At 36.3% G+C, this 18,049-nt stretch overlaps 1 protein-coding gene across 3 annotated transcripts in view; it reads right to left on the bottom strand.

Moving 5' to 3' along the window:
* Positions 1 to 18,049, bottom strand: part of FAAH2 (fatty acid amide hydrolase 2) — a 208,772-nt gene that overhangs the window by 123,019 nt on the left and 67,704 nt on the right. For all 3 annotated transcript variants that reach the window (XM_005593740.5, XM_045384213.3, XM_005593741.5), the window contains one exon: positions 16,655 to 16,774. In XM_005593740.5, the coding sequence (XP_005593797.1) occupies positions 16,655 to 16,774 (120 nt within the window). The remainder of the gene's footprint in view (positions 1 to 16,654; positions 16,775 to 18,049) is intronic.

Genomic DNA, 18,049 nt, shown 5'->3' with positions numbered 1-18,049 from the left:
CTCCCCCTGCAAAGGAATTCAGCTCATTGCAGGCAACGGAACAAAGCTGGACAGAGAATGACTTTGATGAGATGTGAGAAGAAGGCTTTAGTTGATCAAACTTCTCAGAGCTAAAGGAGGAACTACATACCCAGCACAAAGAAACTAAAAACCTTGAAGGAAGAATGGATAACTAGAATAACCAATGCAGAGAAGTCCATAAATGAACGGATAGAGATTAAAACCATGACACGAGAACTACGTGACAAATGCACAAGCTTCAGTAACCAACTCGATCAACTGGAAGAAAGAGTATCAGTGATTGAAGATCAAATGAATAAAATGAAGCGCCAAGAGAAGTTTAGAGAAAAAAGAGTAAAAAGAAATGAACAAAGCCTCCAAGAAATATGGGATTATGTGAAAAGATCAAATCTACGTCTGATTGGGGTGCCTGAAAGTGATGGGGAGAATGGAACACAGTTGGAAAACACTCTGCAGGATATTATCCAGGAGAACTTCCCAAACCTAACAAGGCAGGCCAACACTAAAATTCAGGAAATACAGAGAACGCCACAAAGATACTCCTCGAGAAGAGCAACTCCAAGACACATAATTGTCAGATTCACCAAAGTTGAAATGAAGGAGAAAAGACAAGGGCAGCCAGAGGGAAAGGTCGGGTTACACACAAAGGGAAGCCCATCAGACTAACAGCAGATCTCTCGGCAGAAATCTACAAGCCAGAAGAGAGTGGAGGCCAATATTCAACATTCTTAAAGAAAAGAATTTTCAACTCAGAATTTCATATCCAGCCAAACTAAGTTTCATAAGTGAAGAAGAAATAAAATTGTTTACAGACAAGCAAATGCTTAGAGATTTTGTCACCACCAGGCCTGCCCTACAAGAGATCCTGAAGGAAGCACTAAACATGGAAAGGAACAACCATTACTAGCCATTGCAAAAACATGCAAAAATGTAAAGACCATCGATGCTAGGAAGAAACTGCATAAACTAACGAGCAAAATAACCAGCTAATATCACAATGACAGGATCAAGTTCACACATAACAATATTAACCTTAAATGTAAATGGATGAAAAGGTCCAATTAAAAGACACAGACTGGCAAATTGGACAAAGAGTCAAGACCCATCAGTATGCTGTATTCAGGAGACCCATCTCACATGCCAAGACACACATAGGATCAAAATAAAGGGATGGAGGAAGATCTGCCAAGCAAATGGAAAACAAAAAAAAGTCAGGGGTTGCAATCCTAGTCTCTGATAAAACAGACTTTAAACCAACAAAGATCAAAAGAGACAAAGAAGGCCATTACATAATGGTGAAGGGATCAATTCAACAAGAAGAGCTAACTATCCTAAATATATACCCAATACAGGAGCACCCAGATTCATAAAGCAGGTCCTTAGAGACTTACAAAGAGACTGAGACTCCCATACAATAATAATGGGAGACTTTAACACCCCACTGTTAACATTATTTATCCAATCATATATTTATGAACACTTAGGTTGATTCCATATCTCTGCTATTGTGAATCATTCTGTATAAACATACAAGTGCAGGTATCTTTTATATAATTGTTTTCCCTTAGGGTAGATATCCAGTAGAGAGACTGCCAGATGAAACAGTAGTTCTATTATTACCCCTCTGATAAACCTCCATACTGTTTTTCACACAGACTACACTAGTTTATATTGGCACAATGTGTAAGATTTCCTTTTCTCCAAATCCTCGTGAACATATGTTACTTTTTGTATTTGTAATAATGCCCATTCTGACTGGAGTAGGATAAAAATCTCACATTGGTTTTGACTTGCATTTCTCTGATAGCTAGTGATGTTGAGCTAGTTTTCATATACATATTGGCCATTTGTAGGTCTTTTATTTGAAAAATGTCTGTTTATGTCCTCTGCCCAGTTGTAAATGAAATGTTTTATCATTGTTGAGTTGTTTGAGCTTGTTATATATTCTGAATGTAAGTCTTCAGTTTAATGAATAATTTGCAAATACTTTCTTCCATTCAATAGGTTGTTTCATCACTCTGTTGATTACATCTTTGCTGTGCAAAGGTTTTAAATTTAATTAAGTCACATTTGTCCATTTTTGTTTCTATTGACTGTGCCTTTGTGGTCTTAGTCATAAATTATTTGCCTAGATAGATGTCCAAAATATTTCCCCTTGGTTTTCTTTTAGTTTTTTGTTTTGTTTTGTTTTTTATAATTTGGGGTCTTCTGTCTAGGTTTTTAATTAATCTTGAGTTGATTTTTGTATATGGTAAAATAAGGTAGTCCAGTTTCATTCTTTTGTATATGACTATCCAATTTTCCCAGCACCATTTATTGAAAAGTGATTCATTTCCACAATGTATATTATTGCTGCCTTTGTCAAAGATCACTTGGCTGTATTTATGTGGCTTTATTTCTGGGTTCTCTATTCTGTACCATTGACCTACACGTCTTTTTTTTTTTTTTTTTTTTTTTTTTTTTTTTTTTTTTACCAGCACCATGCTGTTTTGCTTACTATCACCTCATAATATTATTGAAGTGAGGTAATGAAACTATTCTAGCTTTTTTATTTTTGCTTAGGAACACTTTAGTTATTAGGGCTCTTTTTTAGTTCCTTATAAATTTTAATTTTTTATAATACTGTGAAAATGATGTTGGTATTTTGATGGGAATTGCATTGAATCTGTAGATTTCTTTGTGTGATATGGTCATTTTAATGATATTAATTCTTCTGATGTATGAGCATAGAATGTTCTTCCATTTATTTTTGAAATCTTCAATTGCTTTTATCTGTGTTTTGTAGTTTTCTTTGTAGTAATCTTTCTCCTCCTTGGCAAAATTTATAGACAGGTATTTTGTTTGCTTCTGTAACTATTATAAATGAGATTGCCTTTATGCTTTCTCAGATCATAATTAGTATATAGAAATTATACTGATTTTGTAAGTTGATTCTTGTATCTTGAAACTTTACTGAATTCATTTATCAAATTTAAATATTTTTGGTGAAGTTCTTAGGTTTTTCTACATGCAAGATTATATCTTTGGCAAACAGATTATTTAACGTCCTCTTTTTCTAATTAGATGCCTTTTATTTACTGCTGTTGCCTGGTTGTTCTAGTTATCACTTCCAGTACTACATTGAAAAGTAGCAAACATGGGTATTCTCGTTTTGTTCCCATTGTTAGAGGAAGTGCTTTCAGCATTTCCAAAGTTAGTACGATGTTACCTGGGGGTTTGTCATATGTGGCCTTTACTATTTTTAGGTATGTTGCTTCTGTGGCTAGTTTTTTGAATTTTTTTACCATGAAGGCATGATAAGTTTTATCAATTGAAATGATAAACATTTCTTCTTTGACAATTGAAATGATAACAAGGTTTTAGTTCTCGAATCTGTTGATGTGATATATCACATTTACTTATTTGCCTATGTTGAACCATCTTTACATCCCTGCTATAGCACCCACTTAATCATAGTATGTGGTCTATTTGACATGCTGTTAGATTCAACTTTGCTAGTATTTTGTTGAAGATATTTGTGTCTAGGTATATGAAAAATATTGGCATTACAAATATATATATATATATATATATATATATATATATATATATATATATATATTTCCTTATTTTGTTTTGGTATCAGGGTGATCCTGACTTTGGTGACGTTGGCATTAATTCACTCCTTCTCAAGTTTTTGTAATAATTTCAGTATGATTGGTATAGTTCTTTATTTATTTGGTAGAATTCGGCTGTGAATACATCCATTCTTGGCTTGTTTTTGTTTTGAGACTCTATAGCAGCTTCAGGCTCATCACTCATTAGTTGTCTTCTCAGATTTTCTATTTCTTCCTGATTCAATTTCAGTAGATTTTATGTTTCCAGGAATGTATCTGTTTCCTACAGGTTTTCTAGATTCTAAGCATACAATTTTTTTTTAATATCTGTGGTATAAATTTTAATGTTTCCTTTGTCATTTCTGTGTTTATTTGGGTCTTCCTCCTTTTTTGTTAGCTTAGTTCACAGTTGGTCAATTTTGTTTATCTGCCCAACTTCTAATCTCATTGATTCTTTGTATTATGTTTTTAGCTTCAACTTCATTTAGCTGTTTTAATCTTTGCTATTTCTTTTCTTCTGCTAAATGTAATCTTGATTTGTTCAGGCTTTTCTAGTTGATTAATATGCATCATTAAATTGTTACTTTGTAATCTTTGTACCTTTTTTGGATGTAGGCCTTTATTGCCATATACTTCTCTCTTAACACTCCTTTTGCTGTAACCAACAAGTTTTGCTATGTTGCATTTCAATTTCTGTTCCAAATATATTTTGCTTTCCATCTTAAATTCTTTATTGACCCAATGGTCATTCACAAACATGTTGTTTTCTTTCCAAATATTTGTATACTTTCTAAAGTTCCTGTTGGTATTAATTTCTAGTAGTGTTCACTGTGGTCCGAGAAGATACTTGATATAATTTCAATTTTTAAAAATTGTGTTGAAGCTTTTTCTTGTGGCCTCTCCTGTGGTTTATACTGGAGAATATTCGATGTGTTGATAAGATGAATGTGTATTCTTCAGTTGTCAGGAAGGATGTTCTGTAAATGTCTATTACATCCATTTAGATTTATAACCCAGTTACAGTCAAACATTCTTTGTTGAATTTCTGTCTTCACGATCTGCCTAATGTGAGTGGGGAATTAAATCCTTAATTATTATTGTATTGCAATCTATCTCCTCTTTAGATATCTAGTGATATTTATCAATCTGGATGCTCCAATGTTGGGTAAATATATAATTAGAATTGTTATATTATCTTGCTGAATTGATTTCTTTATCATTATATTATTACCTTTTTAATTGTTTTTGACCTAATGTCTGTTTGATTTTATAAAAATGTAGCTACTCCTACCCAATTTTGATGTTCATTTGGAAGGACCATTTTTTTCTACCCTTTTTCTTTCAGTTAATAGCTCTTTTAAAATAAAGTAACTTTCTTGTAAGAAGAATTTGGTTAGATCATTTTTTACCATTTCATCAATCTGTGTCATTTAAGTTGAGATTTTAGTCTGTTTATGTTCATAATTATTATTGACAATTGAGGTTTTCTTCCTGCCATATTGTCAATTGTTTTCTGTTTGTTTCATAAGTTATTTTTTTTCTCACATTGTTTGTCATTGTGGTTTGATGGAATTCTGTAGTAGTGCCATTCGATTCATTTCTCTTTCATTTTTGTGTGATTGCTTTTCTAGTGAGTTCTATTTTTGTGTGTTTTCATAATGGTAAATTCCTTTTGCCTTCACGTGTTTTCATAATGGTTAATGTCCTTTTGCTTTCATGTTTAGGACTTCTTGAGCATTTCTTGTAGGGACAATCTAATCGTGACAAATTCCCTCAGTATTTGTATGCGAAAGACTTTATTTCTCCTTCATTTATGAAGGCAAGTATTGCTGAATATAGTATTCACAGTCAGCAGGGTTGTTTTTCTTTCTACACTTTGAATATATCATCCATTTATTTTTAGGCCTTTGAAGTTTCTGCTGAGAGGGTCATTGTTAGTCTAATGGGTTTTTTTAAATAGGTAACTAGATGACTTTCTCTTGCTGTTTTTAAAAATAATTGTTCACATTGACTTTGGACAGTTATATTAATGTGCTGTGATGAAGATTTTTTGTAATCTGTTTCTTTGGATCACTGAGCCTCTTGTGTTTGGATGTCTAAACTTCTTGGTAGACTTGGGAAGTTTTCATCTATTATTTCATTAAATATGTTTTCTAAACTTTTATCTATCTTCACACTTAGGAATATTAATAACGTTTACATTCAGTTGTTTTCTGTTGTCCCAAAGATCCTGAAGGTCTTGTTTTTTTTTTTTTTTTTTAATTCTTTGTTCTCTTATTTTTGTCTCACAGAATTATTTCAAAAGACCTTTCTTTAAGTTGTAAAATTGTTTTCTTTTATTTTGTATAGTCTTATTCTTGAAGTTTTGAATGTATTTTGTATTTCCTTAAGTTAATTCTTCAGTTCTAGAATTCCTGTTTTAAAATATATATATACAAAACATTTAAAATATATATAACAACATTTAAAATAGATATATTATATATATATAAAACATTTAAAAATACATATCTTTTATATATATATATATATACACACACACATTTTGGTAAATTTCTCATTTATGTCCTGATTTGTTTTTCTGAGTTCTTCATATTGGTATTCAGACTTCTCTTGCATCACACTGAGTTTCTTTATTTTGGATTCTTTACATGGAATTTTGATATTTTTTTTCTGTTGTTTGAAGCTCTTGCTGGTGAAGTATTGTGTTCCTTTAAGGGTGTCATATTTCCATGCTTTTTCATGTTTGTGTGTCTTTATGTTGACATCTGTGCATCTGGTATAACAATCACTTCTTTCTATTTTTAAATTTACTTTCCTTAGGGGAGACCTTTTCCTGAAGATGTTTCTATAACGTTGGTTGTGTTGAGCCCTTTGGCTTTGCCTCAAGATGCATGCAGCAGTTAAATCTCTGTATAGTATTTTTGGTTGTAAAGAGCATTTGTGGTATCTGTGGATTCCCTCTGTGTGTTAGGGTATGCTTGTTAGTGAAGGCTTTAGTAAAGTTGTGCTAGGGACTGACACCAGATGGGCCTGTCTTCAGGCTCCAGTGGTAGCAGTAGTAGCTAAGAGTATCCATCCTCGTGCCAAGGAGTGGTGTACACTGGTACCCACATTGGTGGTTCCAGGTGGGCCAATTCTTGGGCCTCTGGGTGTCTTTCTTGAATGGCAATTGTGTTATCAGTGAACTAAGTAGGAAAGTGGGCTCTTAAGCCCCATGCAGTCAACATAGTATAGGCAATAGCAATAGCAGTGTGAGGTGTCCTTCTGGTCCCCAAGCACTATGTGTTCATGTTGGCAGCAGTCGTGATGGGCTTTTTGGGCCAGAAACCAATGCTTGCAAGTAGAAACCAGTTGAAGTGGTAGTTTCAGGGAGTTTAGGCCAAATCTCAGCTCCCTAGGAAGAGTGCTCAGGTGCCTCAAGTGGTAGATGGGGTGGTGCAATCTGCAGGATCCCGAACCATGCATTCTCTGAGGCAAAGGCAAAGCTGGACCTGTGGGCTTGCACTTATGTCCGTCAATGGTGAGTGTAGGTACCAACTTTGACCAGCTAGGGTGGGGAGATGCTCAGGTCCCTGGAAGAGTGCTCAGGTGAGAGACAGCACCTGTCACATCAATGTCCTGCAACAGAGAGTGTGGGTCTCATTCCAGAAGCTGCAGCCCTGGTCAGTGGAAGAAGGATGTGCATCCCTATCATGTCTCAGTCCCACCAAGGCTTGCTCCCCATTTCTGGCTGTGGCAGAAGATTCAACTGACCCATCAGACCTGGAAGTCCATAACTAGCCTGCAACTCAGCCCTGGACCATAGGAACTCCTGCCAAACTTGAGATCAAGGCTTCATGGCAAACTGTAAGCTGCTCAAGTCCCAAGAGTAGTTCTCTCTTCCCAACACCAGTGAACACAGCATCTTCTCAGTCCTGGGCATGGGAGCCTACTGCATGCTTGCATGCCAGTTCCCCAAGCAACAGCCTGAGTTTTCTTAATGCCTAGGGGTGATGCTGCTGTGTACCAGGACAATTTTTAGTCCATTAAAACCTAAGATCAAAAACGATATCTTGCTATTGCCACTTATGTTTCAGAAAAGGTAAGGGGCCCTAGATGAGCTCTTTCTCTAGAGGAGTTCCTTTTCACAGTCTCCCAGGAGTTCCTCAAGTTAGACTCAGGATTTGTTAAAGTAAAAGTGCATTGTCATGGTCTGGACTGTATGATTCTCCAGGGAGAAAGTGGGCCACAGAAAGGCTCTCACTCACCCTCTCCTTGCATGGGGAAGTCACACCCAGCTCCTGGCCAGTCCTGCTTAAGAAAACTGCCTCTTTTCCAATTCCTTTCTAGTTTATGGTGTTTCCTTTTACTTTTTTATTCAACTCCCGTGTTCTCTCTTGGACAGTGTATTCAAAGTGTGATTGTCTACATACTATTTTTGTTCTTCAAAATGGATTTCACATACATAAAAATGTTTCTAGTCAGCCATCTTGAAAAAAAAAAAGTTAAGAGTATGGCTGCTGCAAATGAGCAAAGAGGCACATGGAAGCCTGCTAGTACTCAGAGGACTCTATGTGACTCAAGTTGCAGGAATTTCATGAAGTATCTACAATAAAGTCAAAAAACCTTATTATACTTCAGAAAGACTACATGCAAATGTATAGGTTCAGGGTGGCTGACTATAAGCAGTAAGAGTGTGCTGCTCTCTTGAAGAGAAAACAAATGGTGAGTAAAAATTGACTCTTCAAGTAAATCTTATAAGAAACCATTTCAAGAACCATCAAAGGATCAAGGGGACACAAAGAGGACAGAGAAGAGTAAACCTGGGGCACTGCACATACCTGGGTTTTACTCACAGCCAGAAGGAGCTCTCTTACACTGTGAAAGGGTGAGAGAGTAAGAGCCTTTGAGGGATCTATACTTCCCACAGAGACTTGCACTATCCTGGGAGTAAGAGAACGTTCCTGACCCCGCCCCCTTGACATCTAAACTGATGCAGAGAGCCACAGGGAGTTTTTGCAGAAGCGCTACTCAAGACCATGTGGAGCCCCACATGCCTTGAATCCCTAAGCAGCCCAGCACCAGCTGCCATAAGAGAGGCAGAGGCTTCCATCAAAGTGCCAGAAAGCAGTAAGACTGCTCCACTCCTCCTTGCCAGACAATGTTCAGCTCCTGCTTCTAGCATAGTATCCTTGACCCTGGCTTAAATCTGTGGGAAGGCACATCACTGTGTTCCCTCAGAAAATACCTAGACAGTAAACTGGGTGAATGCTCCCACTTCCACTGCTCCTGGCAAGATGGAACTTGTTGTCTTGGGCTTCCAGCACAATAGCCCCACCCCAGCCTGAACTCTGTGGGTGGATACAGCTCTGTACTCCTTCAGGAAACATCAAGATGGTGAACCAGGTAACTACACCCACCCCTGCTGCTCCTAGCCAGGCAGGACTTGCTAGCTTGCACGTCAAACACAGCAGCCTCGCCACTGCCTGAAATCTGCCAGTGAACACAGATCTGTGTTCCCTTGGGAAATACCTGGTTAGTACTCATTGTGACTCTCCCCACCCCTGATGCTCCTATCCAGGCAAGACTCACTGGCTTGGGCTTTCAGCATAGCACCGTCTGGACTTCCAGCAGTCCTACCACTGATTGAACGCTGTGGATGAACACAGCTCTCTTTCTCTCAGAAAACAACCAGACAGCAGGTCATATGACCGCCCCCACATGATGCTCTAAGCCAGACAAGAAATTCCACCTTTGGTAGTGACTAAACAGGGGAGGAGCCCTTACTTTCAGAACACTGAAAAGAGTAAAACATCTGGGTTTGTGAGTGAATGAGGCAGTGGGGCATGCTTCCCTCTGCAGGTCCAATCTGGGAAGGGTATGGCCTGCCTGCCAGCTGTGACCTCTGCAGCCTGGAGCACCTAAAATAGGAAATGTAGGCACTACACCAGTTATCAGAGGATGTCCCACCAAGGCCTAGAATCAGACCCAATGAGGTCATTTCTCTCCAACCAACCACAGATAACAACTATGAACATTCAGAAATGCAAAAGAGTCAAGTTGTTGAGTAAGGGCCTATCTACCAGTCATTAACCTTATATGCCATTTGCTAGATTACAGCCTAAATTACAACATCAAAAAAAAATTTTTTGCCAGTATACAGTGCCTGAGAAATCCAAGGCAAAAAAACAATCACTAATAAAGATCCTGAAAAAAGCCCTGGTCTTCTGAAAGCACACAGAATTAAAGCCAACTGACTATAATCAGGTTTCAACACAGTTAAAGGAACACCAGCCCCCTCAGAGGAGAACGAATAAGTGCAAGAATTATGAAAATGAAAAAAAAAAAAACCAAGAAAACCCCACAGAACATCCCCTTATCTCCAAATGAACAAACTAGCCTTTTTGACAGATACAGAACTCATTATCTGAATGGAAAGAAAACTCATCGAGAGTCAGGAGAAAGTTGAAACCCAATCCCAGGAATCCAGGGAATTCATTAAAATGATCTAAGAGCTGAGAGATGAAATAGCCATTTAAAGAAAGAACCAAACAGAGCTCCTAGAATTAAACATTTCACTACAAAAAGTTCATAATGCAGTAGGAAATATTGAGAGCAGAATAGACCAAGCCGAGGAAAGATTCTTAGAGCTCAAAGACTAGTTTTTCAAATCTACTCAGTCAGACAAAAATAAAGAAAAACAAATAAGAACAATACACAAAACCTCCAAGAAATATGGGATTATGTAAAGCAACAAAATCTATGCGTCTGTGGCATGCCTGAGAGAGGAAAGAGAATAATTAACTTGGAAAATATATTTGAAAACATAGTCCATAAAAATTTTCCTAATCTTGTTGGAGAGTTTGACAGGCAAATCAAAGAAATACACAGATCTCCGGCTAGGTACTATACAAGATGACTATCCACAAGGAATGGAGCCATCAGATTCACCAAGGTCAATGGCAAAAGTAAAACCCTTAAAGGCAGCTAAGGAAAAAGGTCATGTCACTTGGAAAGAGAACTCCATCAGGATAGCAGCACACCTCTCAGCAGAAACCTTTAAAGGCAGAAGACACAGGGGTATATTTTCAGCATCCTCAAAGAAAAGAAATTCCAACTAAGAATTTCATGTCCTGGCAAACTAAGCTTCATAAACAAAAAATAAAGTCCTTCCCAGATGAAATGTGTTACCACCAGACCAACCTTAAAAGGGGTCCTTAAAGGAGTGCCAAACATAGAAACAAAAGAATGATACCTGCTACCACAAACAATTCAAGCAAACAGCCCACAGATGATATAAAGCAATTACATAATGAATACTATAAAACAACTAGCTAACAACATGAGTACAGAATCAAAATCTCATCCATCAATACTAACCCTAAATGTAAATGGTCTAAATGCCAAACTAAAAAGGCAACCATCTGCTGTCTTCAAGGAATTTCTCTCACATGTAACAACACTTTTGGCTCAAAGTAAAGAGATGGAGCAAAACTTACCATGCAAATAGCAAACAAGAAAAGCAGGAGTTGCTATCTTTTTATAAGATAAAACAGATTTTAAACCAACAACAATCAGGAAAGATAAAGAAGGGCATTATATAATGATAGAGGATTCAATTTACCAAGTAGACTGAATTATCTTATATATACATTTGTAGCACTCAAATTCACAAAACAAGTTCTTTTTGACCTAAGAAAAAAACTTAGCCACACAATAATAGATGGAGATTTCAAAACCCCACTGACAGCCTTAGACAGATCTTTGAGGCAGAAAACTAACAAAGAAATGAAGGATATAATGTTAACATTTGACCAATTGTACCTAATAGACATCTGCAAAATAGTCCACCCAACAATCATGGAATATACATTTCTCTCATCCACACATGGAACGTATTCTAAGATTGACCACAAGTTTGGTATTACAGCAAGTCTCAATAAATTCAAAAAAAAATTTAAATCATACCAAACACACTCTTGGATCAGAGTACAAAAAATATAGAAACCAATATAAATAAAATATTTCAAAAATTCACAAATATGTGGAAATTAAATAATGTCTTCCTGAATAACTTTTGGGTTAATGATGAAATTAAGGCATATATCAAAATATTATTATAACTTAATGATAATAAAAAATAACTTACCAAAATCTTTGTGATTCAGGTAATGCACTATTAAAAGTTTAAAATGTTAAAAGCCTGAATCAGAAAGTTAGAAAGATCTAAAATTAATGATCTGATCACACCCAAAGGAACTAGAAAGTAAATTACAATCCAAACTCAAAGTTTGCAGTAGAAAATATATAACTATAATTGGGTAGAACAAATGAAATTGACATGCAAAAGTTCATACAAAATATCAATTTAACCAAGAGTTTCTTTTTTGAAAGAATAAATAAGATAGACTGCTGGCTAGATTCACAAAGAAAAAAAATAAGTCCAAATAAATACAATCAGAAATGACAAAGGTGAAATTACAACTGATCCTACAGAAATACAAAAGATCCTCAGTGGTTATTATGAACACCTCTATGGACACAAAATTAGAAAATCTAGATAAAATAGATACATTTCTGAAAACACACAACCTCTGAAGATTGAACCAGGAAAAAAGAGAAACCTCGAAAAGACAAAAAAGCTTTGAAATTAATTCAATAATTTAAAAAAAACCTACCAATGCAAAAAAGCCATCGACCAGATGGATTCACAGCTGAAGTTTACCAGAAGTGCAAGAAAGAAAGAAAGAAAGAAAGAAAGAAAGAAAGAAAGAAAGAAAGAAAGAAAGAAAGAAAGAAAGAAAGAAAGAAAGAAAGAAAGAAAGAGAAAAAGAAAGAAAGAAAAAGAAAGAAAGAAAGAAAGAAAAGAAAAGAAGAGAGAGAGATAGAGAGAAAGAGAAAGAGAGAGAGAAAGAAAGGAAGAAAGAAAAGAAAGAAAAAGAAAAGAAAGAGAAAGAAAGAGGAAAACCTGGTACCAATACTACTGAAACTATACCCCCCACCCCGAAAAAAAGGAAAAATTGAAGCCGGGCACGGTGGCTCACGCCTGTAATCCCAGCACTTTCGGAGGCCGAGGTTGGCGGATCACGAGGTCGGGAGATTGGGACCATCCTAGCTAACATGGTGAAACCCCGTCTCTACTAAAAATACAAAAAAATTAGATGGGCATGGTGGTGGGCGCCTGTAGTCCCAGCTACTCACGAGGCTGAGGCAGGAGAATGGCGTGAACCCGAGAGGTGGAGGTTGCCGTGAGCCGAGATCGTGCCACTGCACTCCAACCTGGGCAACAGAGCGAGACTCCCTCTCAAAAAAAAAAAAAAAAATTGAGGAGAGGATGCTCCTTAACTCATTCTAGAAATCAAGCATCATCCTGATGCCAAAATCTGGCAGAGACACAGCAACAACAAAAGTCAGGACTGATGAATACAGACAGAAAAAATTTCAACAAAATACTAGCAAACTTATTTCAGCAGCACATCAAAATGTTAATTCACAACAGTTGAGTAAGCTTTACTCCTGGAATGCAATGTTAATTCAACATAAGCAAATTTAAAAAAAAGTGATTTACCACATACACAGAATTTAAAACAAAAAAGATATAATCATCTCAATAGATTCAGAAAGAGACTTCAATAAAATCTAACATTCCTTCATGATAAAAACCCTATAAGGCTAGTCATCAAAAGAGCATACATCAAAATAATAAGAGCTAATTATGACAAACCCACAGCCAACATCATATTGAATGGGCAAAAGACAGAATAATTCCCCTTGAGATCTGCAATAAGACAAAGGTGTCCAGTCTCATCACTCCTATTGAACATAATACTGGAAGTCCCAGCCAGAGCATTTAGGCATGAGAAAGAAATAAAGGACATTCAAATAGGAAAAAGACAAAGTCAATCTCTCTCTGCTGACAATATGATTCAAAAAGACTCTCCCAAAAGGCTCCCAGAATTGATAAATGACTTTAGTAAAGTTTCAGAATACAAAATTCATGTACAGAAATCGGTAGCACTTCTACACTACAGTAATATTCTTGGTGAGCCAAATAAAAAATGCAATCCTATTTGCAATAGCCACACCAAAACTACAATATCTAGAAATACCACTAACCAAAGAGGTGAAACGTCTTTACAAAAAGAACAACAAAATACTGCTGAAAAATTATTAGAGATGAAACAAACAGAAAAATATTCCATTATCATGGATTGGAAGAATAAATATCATTAAAATTGCCATACTTTCCAAAGTAATTTACATATTCAATGTTATCCCTATCAAAATACTGTTATTTTTCATGGAATTTTTTTTAAAAAAGCTATTCTAAAACTCATATGGAACCAATAAAACATCTGAATAGCCAATCCTAAGGAAAAACAAAGGCAAATAAATCACTTTACCCAACCTAAAACTGTATTATACGACTAACGTAACCAAAACAGCATGAAACTGGTATAAAAACAGATACATAGACCGATGGAACAGAATAGAGATCCCAGAAATAAAGCTACAAACCTACAACGATCTGATCTTAGACAAAATTTACAAAAGCAAGGGGAGCAGGACTTCCTATGCAATAAATAGTGCTGGGATAACTGGCCAGCCATATGCAGAATAATATGACTGGATCCCTACATTTCACCATATGCAAAAATTAACCAAATATAAATTAAAGATTTAAACATAAGATCCCAAACTATGAAAACACTAGAGGAAAGCCTAGGAGATACCCTTCTCGTCACTGGATTAGCAAAGAATTTATGGCTAAGTCTCCAAAAGCAATTTCAAAGAAAATTTGACAAGTGGGACCTAATTAAGCTAAAGAGCTACAGCGTAGCAAAAGAAATTATCAAAAGAGTAAACATACAGTCTACAGAATGGGAGAAAATATTTGGAAACCATGCATCCAACGTAAGTCTAATATCCAGAATCTAAGACACTTAATCAACCAGCAAAAAGTAAATAATCAATTAAAGAGTGAGCAAATGACATGAACAGGCACTTCTCAAAAGAAGATGTACGAGCAGCCAACAAACCTATAAAAATGCTCAATATTACTAATCATCAGAGAAATGCATATAAAGACCACAATGAGATACTGTCTCACACAAGTCAGAATGGCAATCATTGAAAAAATCGAAAAATAACTGATGCTGATGAGACTGCAGAGAAAAGAGAATGCTTATATACTGTTGGTAAGAATGTAAATTAGTTCAGCCCTTTGGAAAGGAGTTTGGAGATATCTCAAATAACTTAGAACTGCCATTTAAACCAGTAATCCCATTACCAGATATATACTCCAAGGAAAATTAATTGTTCTACCAAAAAGACACATGAACTCATATGTTTATCACAGCAGTATTCACAATAGGAGAGACATGGAATCAATCCAGCTTCCCATCAACAGTGGATTGAATAAAGAATATGAAGTACATTTACACCATGAAATACTATGCAGCCATAAAATGGAATAAAATATTCCTTTGCAACCATATGAATGCAGTTGGAGGCCATTATCCTAAGCTAATTAACACAGGAACAGAAAACAAACTACCGCATCTTCTCACTCGTAAGTGGAACTAAACCTTGAGTACACATGGACAGAAAGAAGAAAACAATAGAAACCAGAGCCTACTTAAAGGTGGAGGATGGGAGGAGGGCAAGGATCAAAAAACTACCTATCAGCAACTGTGCTCACTACCTGAATGATGAAATCATTTGTACACCAAACCACATGGACACACAATTTACCCATGTAATAAGCCTGCATAAGTACCCCCTGAACCTAGAATAAAATATGGAAGGGATAAAAAATAGGTCAACTCCTAGCAGGCCAATTTTCAGTACTCTTTTTGTGCATAATTCTTTAAAGTCATGAAGAGCCAGGATTTATCTTTCTTTTTAACTTTTAAGTTTAGGGGTACATGTGCAGGATGTGCAGGTTTGTTACATAGGTAAACTTGTGTCATTCGGGTTTGTTCTACAGATTATTTCATCACCCAGGTATTAAGCCTAGTACCCATTAGTTATTTTTCCTGATCCTATCCATCCTCCCACCCTCTGTCCTCTGAAAGGTCCCCAGTGCTTGTTGTTCCCCTCTATGTGTTCCCATGTTCTCATCATTTAGCTCCCACTTATGAGTGAAAATACATCGCATTTGGTTTTCTGTTCCTGTGTTAGTTTGCTAAGGATAATGGCCTCCAGCTCCATCTATGTTCCTGCAAAGGAAATTATCTTGTTCTTTTCCATGGCTACATAGTATTCCATGGTGTATATGGACCATTATTATAATGCTGATTCCTAAAAACCATGACCAAATGAGGATTTATTCTTAGCATATTTTTATGATTAATCTAAATTTAAAAATATTCTGCTTTACGATACCACAATTCTATTTATTAGACTACCTTATATTACCTTTATATCACTTTTTGTAAGTCTAGAAGATTTTAAGTTCCTTGAATGAAGGGACTCTGCTTTAACATTCTTACCATCATAAATAATACAAAATAAATACTCCTTGAATTCATTGAAAAAACAGTAAATGCCAATAACTAGAGTTTCTAGGTGACAGAATTTTACTTTTTCTTTCCACTGTTTCTGAAATTATGTTGTTTTGCCCTTTAAATGAGGGAAAATCAAATTTACCTGATAAGTCATTTTAGTACAGTGGATAGAAAACAGTCTCCTGTAATCCAAGTAGGTTTGAATCCTAGCACTATGATTTACTTGTTTAACTATTTAATTTGGGGCAGGCTTATTTAATCTTTCTGAGCTTTGAATTTGTCATTTGTAAACTGGGGATATCTTTCTGAAAAAAAAAAACCAACTACTATAAGTATTAAATGAAATTAGTTATAGGAGACTCTTGCACAATTTTGTGCACCAATCCCAGAGTTGGTGCTCAATAAGCAGTACCTAGTTTTATTTAAGTACATTGAGAAATATATAATAATCACCCTGATAAGTAAGATAATCCTGCTAGGAACAAAATTTCTGAATTGCTCTGAATTATAAAAGTAGAACCCCCCTTCCAATCATATTAACATTACCTGGAGAAGGCTTGTGTCCAAATATACCATTGAAGAAAGCAGGCATTCGAATGCTACCACCAATATCAGAGCCCACACCAATCACTGAGCAGGCAGCTGCCAGTGTGCAGCCCTCACCACCTAAAGGAAACACAAAATACTTGCAAATAAATAATCTAATATACTATTTGCATAGAATATCTTTTTCCATCTTTTCACTTTCAACCTTTTTGTGTCTTTAGATCCAAAGTGAGTCTTTTGCTCACAGCATATATTTAGATCATAATTTTAATCTATTCTACTCATCTATGTTATTTGAGTATATTAAACCATTTACATTTTAAAGTAATTACTGATAAGGTCTTCCCTGAGGATATTTCTCCCCTGGGTCTGTGTTTGTGTTTCTGTTTTTTCTTAATTCTCCCATATAGAAAAGAGCTCTTATTTTTTTTCCCATCAACTTTTAAGTTCTGGGGTTCATGTGCAGGATGTACAGGTTTGCTACATAGGTATATGTGTGCCACGGTGTTTGGCACCACAGATCAACACATCACCTAGGTATTAAGCCCAGCACCCATTAATTATTCTTCTTGATGCTTTCCTTTCCCCCAACATCCCCCAACAGGCCCAAGTGTGTGCTGTTCCCTACCACGTGTCTATGTGTTCTAATCATTCAGCTCCCACTTTTAAGTGAGAACATGCTGTGTTTGGTTTTCTATCCCTGCATTCGTTTACTGAGAATAATGGTTTCCAGCTCCATGCATGTCCCTGCAAAGGACATGATATTGTTCCGTTTCGTGGCCGAATAGCATTCTATGGTGTATATGTACCACATTTTATTTATTCAATCTATCATTGATGGGCATTTGGGTTGATTCCATGTTTTTGCTATTGTGAATAGTGCTGCAATGAACATATGCGTGCATGTATCTTTATAATAAAATGCTTTATATTCCTTTGGGTATATACCCAGTTTGATGATTAATACTGAGTGGCAACTTGATTGAATCGAAAAATGCAAAACATTATTCCTGGGTGTGTCTGTGAGAGTGTTGCAAAGGAGATTAGCATTTGAGTCAGTGGACTGGGAGAGGCAGGCCCACCCCCAATCATAACAGGCACCATCTAATCAGTGTGACTAGAATAAAGCAGGTAGAAATTGGAAAGAGCAGAGTTGCTGTGTCTTCCAACATTCATCTTTCTTCCATGCTGCATGCTTCCTGTCCTCAAACATCAGACTCCAAGTTCTTCAGCTTTTGGATGCCTAGACTCACACAAGTGGTTTGCCAGGGACTCTCAGGCCTTTGGCCATGGATTGAAGGCTACATTGTCAGCTTTCCTACTTTTGAGGTTTTGGGACTGAGATTGGCTTCCTTGCTCCTCAGCTTACAGATGGCCTATTGTGGGACTTCACCT

This window comes from Macaca fascicularis, chromosome X (assembly GCF_037993035.2).
Source record: "Macaca fascicularis isolate 582-1 chromosome X, T2T-MFA8v1.1".
Lineage (NCBI taxonomy): Eukaryota > Metazoa > Chordata > Mammalia > Primates > Cercopithecidae > Macaca > Macaca fascicularis.
Note: the sequence above shows the minus strand (reverse complement) of the source record. Positions and strands in the feature narration are given on the sequence as shown.